At 33.2% G+C, this 16987-nt stretch overlaps 1 protein-coding gene across 1 annotated transcript in view; it reads right to left on the bottom strand.

Moving 5' to 3' along the window:
* The window catches only part of LOC128984632 (oxysterol-binding protein 1-like), a 53102-nt gene extending 44810 nt beyond the window's left edge, over positions 1-8292 (bottom strand). Inside the window, exons 1-2 of the mRNA XM_054403970.1 lie at positions 7984-8292; positions 6611-6816 (exon numbers count right to left, since the gene is read on the bottom strand). Of these exons, the coding sequence (XP_054259945.1) occupies positions 6611-6816; positions 7984-8108 (331 nt within the window). The 5' untranslated portion in view covers positions 8109-8292. The remainder of the gene's footprint in view (positions 1-6610; positions 6817-7983) is intronic.
* Between the last annotated feature and the right edge of the window lie 8695 nt (positions 8293-16987).

Here is a 16987-nt window from a genome sequence, read left to right as displayed (position 1 = left end):
TCAGTTGTAATTATTGGGGATCAGGCTGACCTAGTGGTAGGGCACAGGGCGTTTTCCTGAGGTCCTGAGATCAAATCGCGCTATCTCCAATGGATTGTAATATAAATGATAATGCCCCAACCCTCTAGACCTAGTAATGTACCTGAGGTAATGTATAAAACCGTTCCGAGCCAGAGCCTGGCAACCTAAGATGTCACGATTGGACATTTTTTAGAGTTAATCAGCCATACGTTAATTATTTGGGGCTTATGTGATTTTCATTCATGGGATTGGTCTAATATTTCAAGTATATTTCACAGAATAGTAAAAACCTTCTTTAACCCAAAAAAATTAAAATCTCCTGAATGAAAAATCCAAGACTTCTGATATTATTTACTGGTTAACAGTGATCAACCACAAAAGAACAAAAACACATAAACACACTCACAAAAATCCAGTGACCCTGGTTGCTAGTGTTGACGAAATAGTGTTCCTATCAGTTTAGAGTTCATTTCATAATTTGTGCTTTATTTGGTTATATAACTAGAGGATGAGTTGTTGTTTATGATTATATCGTTTTATTTGGTTAAACAGGGTTTTAAGTGACTGGAATAACAAGAAACAAATTGTAAAAAAAACACGACTTCTGCAGTGCATTGTACAGAAGTAACAATAAAATTGGCTTCAGCTGTTCCATAAGGATGGGAAATGTCCTAAGGGAGTATGTTTTATCTATGATATAAGCTTTTGATATAAGTGCTTCGTTGGTCTATATAAATGAATTTTTTTTTAATGCGGTAGCGAACGTGTTAAGAAAATACTGAATGTGCGACTGTCTGCCGGATGAGTTCAAGTAGATGACGGAGGGGTGCCCGACAGACGAGTCTATTTTTTTTTATTTGTGGTTATTGTTATTTGGAATTGGTAGTGGATTGAATAGGGATAAATCAAGTAGTGGAAGTATGCGCAAGAGACCCGCCTTGCGATTTACAATTTACCCTAACTCCTTCCTAGAGTCCTAGCCTACAATCGGGGAGCGGAACGAGCTGGTCTAGAGGTAGAGTGTGGGGCTTTGGTGCCTGAACTCCAGGGTTCAAATTCCGCCAATCACCATACCAATAGATTTTGATCCATGTGATAATGCCACAACCCTCTAAGGCTAGCCTGAAGTAATATGTAAAAAAGGTTGAACCGAGTTAGAACCTAGCGTCCTAGAATGTGACACAAAAAAAGAGTCCTACAATTTGGCGCTGCAAATCAACTTTCAACCTCTAGCATTGAATATACAACACAACAAGAACCGAAACCTTATGGGCCTACAGGAAGCACAAGTCCATTATAGTTCACAAATATTAAACTAGAAGCCCCACTAGTACTTTTGCTGACTCGTGAGGGTTGGGAATAGAAGATGTGTCGATTCTCGATACCACAGATACTTGGTCATTGGATATTGGTATTGAGACAACAAAAACAAACTTTATGTCCTTTCCGACTAAACAAAGTAAACAGAAACTTGAACCCAATTTGATCATTGATTCAGAATCAATAGAACAACTTTCTGAAGCCAAACTTTTAGGTCTCTATGTAGATGAACATCTAAGTTGGAATAAACACGTTGAGAAATTATTAAAAAAGCTTAATTCTGGAGTGTACCCATTGAAAAGAATGTCTTATTTGTGCAATTTAGATGCACTAAAAAAATATATTTTGCCCATATTCATTCTCACATAAACTATGGCATTGGACTATATAGGACAACTACGATTAAAAATTTAAATAAAATTCCAATCATGCAAGAAAAAGCCATTAGAACCATGTTACACCTTAAAAAAATGAATCAGTTAAATCTCACTTTAAAAATCTAAATATTTTAACAGTTTTTGCAGCGTATACTTTTAAAATAGCATGTATAGCTAAAAGAGACAGCCTAAAATATGAGCCAGTTGTGCCACATAGTTACAATACAAGACATAAAAAGGATATTGTAACTTCAATCTATAAGCTGGAATTCCAAAAAAAGAACCCGACTTTTGCTAGATCACTAATTCTAAGGAAATTGCCTGCCTCTATAAAGGAGGAATCAAATTATAAATCATTTAAATCTAAATTAAAAAAATATTTATACAATGGAGGAACTCATTGAATAAATATTCACACTTAAAATGTATTTATATCCAAGCTAGTTTAGTACTTTATACTTGACACTATTTTTGTACCCATGTACATGTAAGGAAAATAAAGATGTTTTGATTTGATTTGATTTGAGTTGATAAAAAAGTCTATAGCAGTACCCGACACATCTGCAAAGATTGTGCTATTGAAAAATTACTGCTTTTGCCTTGATCGCGGAAGATGACGATAATGTCTACACAACTGCGTGAGACGTTCATGATTTAGCTACGATTGCGGATGATGATGATAATGTTTCCATTACTGATCATACTGGTTGGCGAACTCATTCAAGTTTACCTTCTTACAAGATGGATATTCATATGACCATGACGTAAGAAGTCATTAATAATCTTGTAAAAAGTCATTAATAAGCTTGTATTAATGACCATGATATTAATATTCAATCCAAAGTTAGGCCTAATTGAAATCGTAAAAAATTACTCAAGTTATCATATTCACGGACGTATCAATCAATCAATAAAATCTTTATTCAATATTAGTACTCTGTACATAGAATGGTGTCAATATTAATTAATACTAAGATACATTATAACTAAGATTGGTTAATACTAAGGCTGTCAAAACAAAAGATATAGTTATATGCATGAAAAGAAAAACAGAACTAAAAACTTTCTTTACACATAATTTGTACATGGGAATTCGGTGAAAGAATATAATGTTAAATCAATAAGAAATTTTTTTAGTTGATTTTTGAATTTATTAATATTTTTTTTCAGATTTAATGGCTTTTGGTAACATATTATAAAATTTTGATCCCATATACATTGGCTTTTTTTCATAAAATCCAAGTTTATGTTTGTCAATGCCAATTCTATTCCTGAATCTTGTATTATAATTATGAGTATCTCCAACAAAATGAAGTTGGTCCTGACGGTTTTTCACAGAAATTATAGTTTCATAAATGTACATTGCATATACAGTCATGATACCAATTTTAGAAAAAAAGAGTTTTACCGATTCATTATAATTTAATTTAAATATAATCTGAATTGATTGTTCCTGAATTTTTAGTATTTTGTTCAAATTTTGAATGGAAGTTGCCCCATATACTGAAAGACCAAAGGCGATATTTGAATGAACATAGGCGAAATACACTATTTTCAGAGTCTCTGTTGAACAAATTTTTGAGAGCCTCCTTAGTGCATATACCCCAGAGTTTAATTTAGAAACTAGATTATTGACATGGCTGTTCCAAGACAAGTTGCTGTCTATAGTTAATCCTAAAAATTTAGATTCATACACCTTCTCTAATTCAGTTTCATTTAGAATGATGGTAGGTGACAGCATATTTTTATTATTTTGATAAGTTTTGAATTCAATGAAATTTGTTTTAGCAGAGTTTAGTACTTAACTATTATTTTGTAAAAACTGATTTAAAAGAGCCAGGTTTGAAAATGATGACAACTCAACCTCCTTAATAGAGTGCCCATTTATTTGAAGATTAGCGTCATCAGCATAAAGACATAAGCTATAATTATTATGTAATTTTGGCATGTCTTTTATGTAGCATCGTCTTCCATGATCGTAGCAAAATCTTGAATACTTCCCGCAGTCATGGAAGAAACATTATCTACCGTGATTGCAAATGTAACCACACCTATGACATCAACAGATAGCAACATCATCGCCCCCCACATTCACGGTCCAATCTAATATCACGGACTAATATCTCCCGCAACCCGTCGGTGGTGACGGGGAAATAATTTTTTCCACAATCGCGGCAAAATCCTAGATATATCTCTCGCTGATAAAGAAACGTCATTATCGTATTCCGCAATCACAGCCAAATATTGAACATCTCCTGTGGCCGTGGAGACATCGTAATCGTCACCTGCGGGGAAATGTTCTCGTCAAAATCCGGGATGGCGGCAAAAGCGTAGGCCTTATCTTTCAATTTTGTAAGCATGATCCTCGCGGAATAAAAGCTTTTACTTTTAATTGGATTTATTGTATCGAGTATTGAGAAAAACGGCTTGAGCTTGATTTTCTTACTTGTGCTTGATCTCTCAAGCTTGTAGGCCAGGCTCTGCTCGGCTCGAAAATCAACATTATATTATAAAAATCAACCATTTTCAAAGCAAACCAATTTTGAACAGATCTGATTTGGCCTGAGGCTTCTATAAGCCTTATACTTACCTATGTAAGTAACAGAATCGAAGTAAACAAATCTTAAGTGCGAAGTAAACAAATCTAAAGGGCAGCCTCCTAATAGTAAGAAATGAAATGAAAATCCTCCTTAGCATCAATGAAAGAATGGAATTATTTATTAGCTAGTGCCCTAGCCACCTAGGTTAATTTGCCGATCTTTGATCGTAAAAAAATTGTCAAGTTAATTTAGTTGAATCAGCATAGAGGGCCCTCTCTGGTGTGACACGCTGGTAGCTAAGAAGATTAACATTAATGCTATAAACTCCTAGGCCGGAGGCCACATTGGTCATAAATACGGCCCTATTATAGCGCCTTCACACAGTCCACGGGGACAGTTGATGCAACCTGCATGACAATTCCTTACTAAGTTGGTAGAGAATTTATATCGATCGGTCAAGTAATAGTGTCAGTTTACCTGTTGTAAACTACTTGTCCTAGTGCTCTTGCTGGTTTGAACAAATTTTTGTCATAAAAACATGTATGTTAATTCTCATATAAATATTGTTATTATAGGGGACCCGTGTGGCTGAGCCTGTCGCTTGCCTGTGTCGCGGTAAAATTTACCAAAAATCCCGGTCAAGGCTCACGGGCCCCCCTAGCTCGCAGGCCCTCCCGCACCGCGGGCCCGCTATCGCCACCACTGGTTCCTTAGAAACAGCTGTTAATTAATAGCCCATACAGCCAATGGCAACTAAGGAACCAACAATTTATAGTGGAATCTGAACCACATTTTTGCCTTGTAATTTACAAATAGGTTTAATTATCAGGATAGTACTGCGGATCGTCATAGTACTCAATAGTGCGGACGTTAATCCACAACCAGGGAGTATCTCGTCTAATAGCTACTTCCTATAGGGAAATTCGCTAAAATGGCAAGATATACCCACAACCCGTCTATGCAGTAACATTGAGTATTAAGTCAAGAATGAAAAGTGGCTGGGTTATTTATTAACCCTAGAAGCAATAGGCCATTTATGCCATAAATGTCAAGGGGTTTGTAAGGTGTTGATCCTCATATAAGTGCTATTTTTAGCCAAAATATTTGTTACTAAGTTGACACCATCATAATTATGTACTCCAATTATGTACTGTATAATTTTAATCACACAAAATTATGAATATTTTACCCAATTACTTGCAACTTCCACATTCTGCTGCCTTTTGAGTGATATTATTGATTAAATAGTTAAATAATTGTAGAAATTTAATTCTTTTTTTTTAGGACATATTCAAAATACTTCAAAGATAAAAATAACAACTTCTAAATTCAAGAAAAATATGCAGAACTTAATGCCAAAGAGAAAAATGTATAATACATCCACACTTTTTATCAAAGAGCATTTTAATTGTGAAGAAAAATGTTTGCATATGCCAAAATTTAGGCCTAGTCTTAATTTGTATAACTTATTTCAATAAAAAACCTTGCAATCAATACAAAAACAACCACAATCACGCACACATTATACAATTACACATGCACTAATAGCCTAATAACTTACTTCAATATAAATAACCATTAACAAAATATGTTAAACGGAAACATTACCATAAACAAATTTGGTAGAATATGGACAATCTGTAGACAACAGCCGACTAGCAACAATACAAAATGCCCATAGAAATTCTAAGCTTACAGGTACGATCTCAACCAATGGATATGTAAATGCCTTATATATATAGAAAAAAAATCCTGCTTTATTACTGTACAAAAATTATTGAAATCCATTAAGAGTACGTTTCAATTTACAGCTGTTTTATTGCCACAATACTACAATGTGGATCGCGATGTTAGCACTTGAAACGGGACAAAAGAGTGGCGATTGCGACTTATAACACTCCTAACTTTAAACAATATTTTTCCTCTAAAACAACATTATATAGTAGGTTCACACAATTAATTTATGTTTTACCAAGATATCTTAACACTGAAAAAACTATGTGTACACAGCAATAAGTGTGATAATGTCACGATTCCAGTCATTACTGAGCGTAACACTACAGTGGCATGAACCAGCTGAAAAAATTACTGTACAAACTCCAAAAAGTTTATCTACAGAATCGACAGAAATTCAATTACTCCCTGTCGACAAAATTTATGTATCACCTCTCCGGGAAGAGTTTAAGATACAAAAGATTCTTGGGTGAAATTTTCTTGGTGTATTAGTTGATCACCTGATCTTACAGGATGGTAGGCAGGTATGATGGAGTATTCATGCATGAAACATCAGTACAAATTACAAAATTTTACCACCCTTGAAAGAAAATTCAAACGTAAATCATAATTTCTTACCGGACTCCATTGCTCGTATAGCCTTAGCCTTGGCCAGCTCTAGCGCCGTGACCCATCTTTGTCTCTCCACCTCATTGGCTGCTCTGATATGGAATGTTTGAGTGCCACCATTAGATATGACAAAGGTACAAGAGTCCACCGTGTGAATCAAAGCGCCATGCAGGCTGATGGTGCCTCGACATGTGTGCGCCATCTCTGCCTGATTCCTGGAATAAAATCCACTGTAAGTTAGCCTGGGCTAGATATGACTCTAATAGGCTGGTTACATTGTCTCACAGTTCCTTTGCATAATCATTTGTTATCATTTACAACTATTGTAGCATATCAAGAGTTGCAATAAAAAATACAATTTATCTGTCTAAACTACATTAAAAATAGGGGACTCAACACAATACAGCAATGGACACAAAATGTGATAGCCTTTTATCATACAATTGAAACTAGGTAGGCCTAAGCCTATCACGGACAACATCACATCATTACCCGAGTAAAAAGCAAGGTGAGCATGTTAGTCCAATATTTTTATATTGCTAAATGACAGCGAGTTACAGTAAAAGCAAACAAAATTTTGCATAGATACTAACCTAAGCATTTTTAACTAAATGCTTAGTTCCAAAGGTTAACCAAATACCTACGGATATACTAAGTGATAGGTAAGCTAAGCGTTCACACACAGCTTCTTTGATCCGCAGTAGGCCTATGTTTCTTATTTTTGACTAGGCCTGTCAAATGATAAAAATATAGTTTTATTGTGTACAGTCGTGATCGTTACTACAATTTATTTCCAAATGAATTGCAGGAAACCGTTTTTAGTAACTTCTTTACTATAGCCACTGAAAAAAATAACCGCTCCTCATAATGGTCTTATAAGGGTGCTGTAGGCTACTTTTTGGTTCTGGTCCCGGCAGGTTTCTCCAAATGGATCTTAAAAAGATAAAAGGAAGTGTTCAATTTAAGATTGCTCCCAGATACCAAGTTTGTTTATTGGTGATTTGATAGAACTTCTTCAAAAACTTTAACAAAAGCAATAATAATAAAACTTTGATGACTTTGGACCACTTTCCCCTAAAAGCGTTTGAATTGACTTCTTTCAAAATGCCACTGACGTGGGCACAAGAAAAAAAGAGTGCCTGCGTATCACTCACCAGTGTATTCACTACGTATCTCCATCATATAAATGAGACTAGGCCTACATACTAAAGGATGTTCATTTAATATAGTGCTAAGCAGAGAATACGTATGAAATAGGCTAGGCTAGCCTACCAGAGTAACTATCAAACATAGAGAATGATAGCCAAATTGATAGGTCAATTATTATTAAATAATAATCGGTCATGTCACGATTACAGCAATGTTAGAGAAAATGAAATTACCTGTAATAAGAGAGTAATCCATTTGACAGAACAAACCATCTTCTTTGATAACCTTTAATGTAATTGGTCCACTTCATAAGCCAACCTTTCATTTCAACATCTTGTTTAGGCCTAATTTCTGCCATGGCTAGTTATTCATGAAAAATATGCAAATAAATTAAATTCCTAACTCTTTTTTAAAAGTAAGACATTGTACAATAAACACATCATTACGGACTAGAATGGATTATTTTTTATTAATTAACTGCTAGTTCTAGTCCACCTGAGCAGTGAGCAACCTGGACTTATTAGCAACAGCAGTAGGTGACAGTGGTGTGGTGACAGGCCAGCAGAAAAGCAGACAACAATCAACAACAATATCATCATCTGTAATTTTTTTAAACTTTTTTAGGAAAAAAGAGGCAGGCATTAAACGTTCTCACTCAACACAAAATACGTCATGGCCTTTAAAAACCATTGAAGAAAGGACATTTTTAATCTATGATCAAACACTGGCACGAAGTTATTATATGTTATAGTCATTATATAATTACCTGCCGCAAATTACGAAGACCAGCTATACCGTATCGGTTGCATCAAAGTGAAACAAAATATAAATCTACAAAAATATCACTGATACTTTCTTATTTTATGAAAAATATATGTTCAATTAATTACATATAAGATATGGTGGTGGACCAACAATTACACCTTACACTTATTGCTTTGCCCTTTGAAATATTCATCAAACCTTGAAACCTATAGCATGGTTTGATTTTAGCGAATTTCCCATGTAGGGAATAAGCTATTACATTACCGTAGTACTCATAGTAAGACCTGGACCCGGGACCGATTTGCTTTTTCGTTCTGAGGTCCCTCTAGAGGCCAAAAACACCATCTGTTCGAAAAGATTAAGATATATATATATGTGTGTGTGTGTGTGTGAACATATTTTGATAAAATTTGGAGAATGCATACTAAACTATTTATTACAATTTCAAATACCCCCGCCGCAGTAAACCTGCAGACTAAGCGAATTTCCATTTGCCTGATTGGATTTACACTGAAATGTCTCCTTAAAAATATCACATTTATTCCCTATTTAAATAACATTAGTTTAACGGGTACTTAGGTTTGCTACAACAGGGAGGGTAAAAAGGTGTTTTTTGTAAAATGTTAGTAGTTTAGTATGAAATGAATACATTTTCCAAATTTGATCAAGATATGATCATAAACAAGCAAACTACAACAACTCATTCTCTATAAGAATAACATGGGAATTTTAAATTTACAGTTTTTTGGAATTTTCTCCGTAACTATTAGGCGCATAATAACGCTTCATTATACTAAATTATTTGTTTTTTTTAAGCTCTACAAAATGGTTTGGAAAGAAAATGGTAAATTTTATGTTTTTAGGGTAAAAAATGGGAAAAACCAATTTTTGCCCCATAAACCCCTGTTCCCATAGTCCGATCATGCTGGTTCGCGAACTCGTTCGAATAAACGTAGGTTTACACGTTTGTACCAAATTTCATCAAAATCGGATGATTTTTGCTTGAGTTATCACGCTAATGGACACATATATAAATATAAATAACACATACATAAAAATAAACATGCAAGAAAATAATAAATATGAAATGAAATGAAATGAAATGAAATGAAATAATATTTTATTTCCCATTAATTATTTACAGACAAGTACATTGTATTTTTTTTCTTTTCTTAAATATGAAACAGCAAAATATTACTAACTAGCTAACAAAACAAAAATTATATACTGTAGAAATAAGTAAATAAAAGTGTTAAAAAAAAAAAAATACATTCTATAAGAAAGGAAAAAGTCTACATAGGCAGGGCCTGTGCGTAGACTGAGTTGCGAAAAGATTAATTTAAATGGGAAGTAAAAAATATATAGGAGAAAAAAAAAATCGTATAATTTAAACCTTTTTTTTTGTCTTGCTTGAAGCTGAATTTTTAGTGTTCTGGGATAAATTGACGGTAAAAAAAAAAAAAAAAAACTCTTTGTGCAAACAGAGGTAATTTATAATATCTGGTGAAGATTGAAGAGGAGAGGTGGGGTGTAGTGTATTAGTCAGTCAGTGAAAGTGGTGTATCAGTGATTGTGTAGGGTCAACGGTCAGGTCCGCCCAACGCGATAACGGCCTCGGTGTCCTCTGTACTCAGACCAACAAGCCACCCCACAACATGCTTCTTAAATAGAGAGAGAGAGGGTGAATTTAGAATGTTGACATTTTGATATCTGTTACACATGTTACGATAAATGATTTGGGTTAAGTGAAAGCAATTCGTATTTGAAAATGATTTGAAAGTTTGTGGAACACTTACACCAACATTTCGAGAAAAGCGCGTATTGTGGGGATGAGTAATTTTTACAAAAATATTATCAAAGTTTTTGTACATGTGAACTAAAATAAATTTTAAAAATAACTGCCTGACTGTCAAAACTCCCGATTCTACAAAAAGATCGTCAGTTGAATATCTAAAGTGTTTTTTAAAAGCAACTTTAAGTATTGTTTTCTGCACTACAAAAACAGGTTGCAAGATAGTTTTGTAAGCACCACCAAAAGCAATAATTCCAAAAGACAACAATGATTGAACATATGCATAGTATGCTATTTTAATTTCTTGCTCTTCGAGAATATCACTAAGTTGCCTAAATGCATAAATATATTTACGTAATTTATTTTTTAGGTATTCAACATGTTCCGACCATTTCATCTTTGAATCAAAAACAATACCAAGATATTTGTATGAATCAACTTTTTCAATTTTGCTACAAAAACAAGAGTTATTGAAATGATTTCCACAGACATGAATAGTTAGGTTATCAAGTTTGTATTCGGTTATCTTGCGTAATGAAATTGGCATAAATTTTGTTTTAGATATATTAAGGGACAATACATTTTGATCAAGCCATTTTTTTAGTAAACAGAGGTCTGATTCTGCCTTGTTTTTAACCTCCTCCCAGGATGCTCCGGTTACAAATATTAGAGTATCATCAGCAAATAATGTTAATTTTCCTTCTGTTTGAATTTTAGAAATATTATTAATATAAATGAGGAATAAAACAGGACCAAGGGTCGAACCCTGGACTACACCATACTCCACTGGCAATACATCGCTTGCCACTTCACCAAGTGCGACAGTTTGCAGCCTATCAGAGAGGTAGCTGCTGAACCAAGCGAGCGAGGTGCCACGCACCCCGACAAGCTCAAGTTTACGCAACAATCTACTTCTGTCCACTGAGTCAAAAGCTTTTTTCAAGTCTAAGAAAATTAACATGCTTCGTTTGTTGCCATAAATTGCCTCGTTAATGTATTTATTAATATCAAATAAAGCATCAGATATGTTTTTGTCACTTCTGAAACCATACTGATTTTCACTTAAAATATTGCACTGGTGGAGGTAAAAAACAAGTTGGTCTTTGGCAATTTTCTCTAAAAGCTTAGCAATATATATACATGAATTTAAACAGATGGTGTTTTTGGTCTCTAGGGACCTCAAAACGAAAAAGTAAATCGGTCCCGTGTCCAGGTCTTACCATGAGTACTACGGTAATAGCTTATTCCCTATATGGGAAATTCGCTAAAAAGAACACTTTTTAACCCTCCCTGTTGCAGCAAACCAAAGTATACTCCTTAATCTAATGCTATTTAAATAGGGAATACGGGGGTAAATGTAATATATGGAGATTTTAGGGTAAATCCAATCAGGTAAATGGAAATTTGCTTAGTCTGCCGGTTTGCTGTGGCGAGGGTACAGTATTTATTCATGTATTCGGGTCAGTGCTAGTTTTTATAACTTCTATTTTTAGAATATTGAGTCAAGTTGGTGTGGATAAGTACCTACCTACATCTTTATTAAACAAGGGTATATGTTAGGCATCAGTTAAGGCACATTTACTCTCAGTCATATACATAGTATGTAGGGAAAATTTCTAATTTCTAACCCATCAACCAACTTGAAATTCAGGTGAAATTACGAAATACGCCTATAAAGGTTATATAGTTGTGCCTATCTGCCAGTGGCACTTATTAACTTTTTTAATGGTCCAAACTCTGGTCTTGTTACTATATCTATTGTCAACCTGTTGTAAAAAAGCATCAATAATTAATTAATTGATAGCCCAATAATGACAAATGGAATCAGGGTCTGGTAACTGCAGTATATCTTACTTATTACGTAACCAGCGACAGCGACCTTTAAATTTGAGTCCTTAAACCACTCGCTACCCATAGACAATGAAATATATGGTCCTCAAGTAAGTACCAAAAATATATTGAATCTGTTGAATTGATCAAAATAAAACGAAAATAAAGAATATTTTTCTGAAAACGATTCTTAGTGAGATAACTAAGAGTAATTTATAAATAATTATTACAGAATTTAATAATGAAGAAACCGCTGCAAACAGTTTACACCCACAATTTGCATAGTATATTTTTTATCTTGTACAAAATTATTCTTTTTGCTGAGTCATAACCACACTATTAGTCACATACAGCAGTTTAAAAATATAAAAAACAGCTTTAATGCCTTTAACTGTTCAAAATCAAACATGTACTGTAATTTATTATAGGTACCAAAAATAGTCAAATAAAAACACACCCATTCATTATTACCTTAACTTTAAAACTTTGAATGCCATACCCACATGGAGGCAGAGCCTTGGGGGATTTTTGTTTTGAGAAGGAGAAATGAAAAAACATTCCCAGGCATATAGTATGATTTTGATTTATTCGTATAGAGTTTGGCAATGTAAATGACAGACAGCCACTCACTGGTGTTTTTATACAAGAGTACAGTAACAGATTGAATTTAACTGCCCTCTATGAAACCTAAAATTTCACACTAAAATAGAGAAAGCTAAATGTTTGTAAAGCTTATGAAAATCCCCTATATAGAACATTTTAAAAAACAAATGGGGATGATGTGTTTTTTTGTAAAGGCTTATCACCGTAAAGGAAAAGTTTGAAAGACATTAACATTAAAATTGTCAATGTCTGTAATGCTTTGAAACAAAGATAAAACTAAAAGTGATGAGATTAATGCAGATTTACCAACAACAAATTTTTGGCGTTCAAATTTTCAAACAGCACACAAACATTAATCTAGACCCTTAATTTAGAGAGCCGTTTTACAGTAGTTTTTAGAAAGTGGATAGGTACGACACAGTTACTTACAGTAAGTTAAGAACGTTTAATTTGCAGGTGTATATTAAGCACATAACAACTGTTCATTATTTAAGTTTTTGTTTTTCTCACTAAAGGTGCTTCATTCACCAGCGGTACTTAAATGGACTCCGAATTCCACTGCCTTTCTTACATGAATATTATTTCATTTAATCCTAGACTTACATTAACAATTGATACATTTTGGAACCTCAAGTAGATCAGGTAGATTACTGATTACTCCAATGTATTTTTGAACACACCAACAATTTTTCCTGACAACAATCAGTTAACTAAAGAGATAATTCTTTTCATAATAGTATTGTAAATAACACACAATATGACTAAAAAGTATCACTTTGGTGTGAGAACATGTCAAACCTATGGTTTACGTTTTTTTTAAAATCAAATAAGACGTAAACAAAAAATAAAATGATCGTATAATAATTTAGCTTTGCAATATATTACTCCAAAAATAACGGTAATATTTGATTTAGAGTATTTTTGGCAGGAAAGGATGAGTATATAAATACAAACTTCTGTCAGAAAATGACAAATTTCTTTACGCATTATAAAAGAAGTCTGAAATTGTTTGCCCAAATAATCTTTATATTCAGTTACTTTTACCAATGTTTTTAAAAGTTTTGCTTCCTATTATATTTTAGAGTAGTTTGTCTGCCTGTAAATAAGATGAAGTGGAATAATATTCTCAATTATTGAAGGAAAGTATATTAAAATTCCCTTTCATCATTAGCTACAGTATGTACAATATTTTTGTTGGCAGTATCAATCAATAGTGTCTAGCAAAGTAGAAACCCAGAATAGTTTTTTATACAGAAATTAATTTAATAGTTAACCTACATGTCGGATGCAATGTTACTCTGCAATAAAACTAAAAATGACAGAGTGGTGGTGAATACAGTGAATGGGTCTTACCCATGACTCAGTTGTATTTATTTTTGGCACATGAGGAAGTACTATCTAGCTAGCCACTGCTGTGCTTCTTTAGCTCACCTTTTATGGTACAACTGTGGAACAGTAGTTGATCAATGTACATTACTAACATACTACTTTGTCAGAAGATACTCATAGTTGTAAAATGTCTTGGAAATTGCTACACCCCCCCCCCCCCACACACACACAAGATTAGAATAACTTTTTATGTTTGATTGGAAAGGGCTAATTTCCTGAGAATTAAGGAGACAAAAGGACAGGATAAGCAGGCGTAACTTAAAAATTGTAGGCATCTTACTTCACTAAAATAACATAAAAGAAACACTGAATACTGTATTTCAAAGCCACTGGCCCCTTTCTCAACATCGAGAGTCACATTACAAATATTCAGTGTTTCTTTGGTGAAGTGGGATGCCTACAATTTTTAAGATTAACTTTTTAGTTGTATGTAAAATGTAATTTAGGTTATGTTTGCTTTTTTAGGTTATGTACCTCATCTGCAGCTGTGGTTCATGTAGTAACAATGGTGAAATCAGCTGATCATTCTTGCTTTAGAGTATAAATGAACCATTTTGCGTATTGGTTACAGGTGTGGCAATGTGATCATTTCCATGCAGTGGTTGGAAAAAAATGACAAAACTTGAGATCCCTTGGTGTCAGTAGCCATATACAAAATCCCATCAAAATCGGACCACAGGTGTCTGTCACTCTGTACACACACAGCTTCAATTCAAAAACCACTTTTTGGGGTTTTAGGGGGGACCAAAACAGATATTTATACCCAAAATTCAAACTCGAATAAGGAGAGAAAGTAAAAACAATGTGCTTTTTAACTTTTTTATTTTCTGCAAAAAAACAACACAGAATAGGAACTTTTTCAATACTGAGAACATATTCTCAACGATACATGGTATTACTTAAAATCTAAACTGTCTAGATGAACAGATAATATGAACTTTTAGTTGGTTATTACCAACCATCATAAAAAATTGCATAAAGGCTTGTCTGAACACAATACATATTTTCAAACTGACCATGGCTGCACAAAATAATACTATTACTTAACATCTTAAATGTCAAGATGAAAATATGAATTTTTATTTGGTTATAAATTACTATTCATAGAAAATTGTATATAAATGCATGTCTGAACACAAAACATATCTTAAAACCGATCATGACTTGGTACAATACATGACTATTGCTTAACATCCAAACAGTAAAAGATGATGATAAGAATTTTTAGTTGGTTATAAAACACTATTATAGAAAATCGGATAAAGACATGTCTAAACACAATAAATACATATTTAAAAACTGACCATGGCTTGTACGATACATTACTTTTACTTAACATCTTGCTAACTGTCAAGATGAATGTTTAGTTAACAATAACTACTATTGGATAATCAGATTAAGACATGCCTGAACACAGTACATATTTTTAAACTAACCATGGCTTGTTACAATACAATATACTATTATTTTCCATCTTTACTAAAGATGGAAATAATAATTTTTAGTTGGTCATAAAATACTATTATAGAAAATTTGCTATCATGTTTGCACACAAAACATAATTTAAAACTGATCATGGCTTGCTAAGATACATCATCTTTAACTGTCAAGATGAAAATAGAAATGTTTAGTTAATAATAACTACTAATTGTAAATCGGATTAAGACATGTCTGAACATATTACATATTTTTAAACTCACCATGGCTTGTTACAACACAATACTATGACTTAACATCTCAATTGTCAAGATGAAAATATGAATTTTTAGTTGGTTATAATTACTATTATAGAAAATCGGATATAAAGACACGCCTGAACAGAAAACATACCTTAAAACTAATCATGACTTGGTACAATACATGACTATTACTTAACATCTTTACTGTCGAGATGAAAATCTGAATTTTTAGTTGGTTATAAATTACTATTATCGAGAATCAGATATAAAGACATGTCTAAACACAAAACATTTTCTTAAATTCACTATGGCTGGGTACAATAAATGACTATTACTGAACACAATACATGAGCAATACTTCAAATGTAAAATGCGAAGATGAAAAATTATTTTTTTAGGTAATAATATTTAATAAGTACATAGATCATGTATTGTATGAGCATAATACAAATTACCCTAATTGACTTAGGCAATTGAGCATTTTAGTCTTAAAACTAGAGATGTGTCGATTATAATTTATCAGCAAGATAAGCTGTAATTTAACCTATCCACTACAAATGTTTTTTTAAACCCTGGCCTAATGCCATCTATACCAAAATCATTATTTGTGATGTGGAGAGTGAATAGGGACCTCTTGTCGGGAATTTTTGATTTTGAGTTATATATATATTTGAATTCCTTATTACATTCCGAATCACTTGATGCAAGTCCCATGCATCTACGATTTTTTTGTTACAGTTATAGGACTTCAAAATTTTGTTATGGAAAAGGGTGGTTTTGAGAAAACCAATTTAGAAAATTTCAATAACGAAAAAACAGATTTTTTTGCATTTAAGAAACGATTTTGGCATCAAAAGAAAGCTTATAATGAGCTCTTTGGAGGTAAAAAAATGTTTTATGCATGTCGTAAAAATTGCATTTCCGAAAATGGACCTCTTGTCGGCTCTATGTTATTTCTCCATAAGATAAAAAAAGATAATCTTGTCCGGATCGCAAAACTTGTGATTTATTTTCTTCTCCGGACAATGAACTTTGTTGTAGTTCTCTAAATTTCCTCTAGAATGCAGGACAATTCATGTTTTGGACTGGTCTGTTTACAAAGTGAATATTACAAATGGGACCTCTTGTCGTTATGGCGAAATAACATTGAGCGACCTTGTAGGCCTACCTTTTCTCAGG

The sequence above is a fragment of the Macrosteles quadrilineatus genome, unplaced genomic scaffold (genome assembly GCF_028750875.1).
Source record: "Macrosteles quadrilineatus isolate MER2022 unplaced genomic scaffold, UCM_ALF_1.0 Scaffold_1__1_contigs__length_201487025, whole genome shotgun sequence".
NCBI lineage: Eukaryota > Metazoa > Arthropoda > Insecta > Hemiptera > Cicadellidae > Macrosteles > Macrosteles quadrilineatus.
This window is presented reverse-complemented; position numbering and strand designations above follow the sequence as displayed.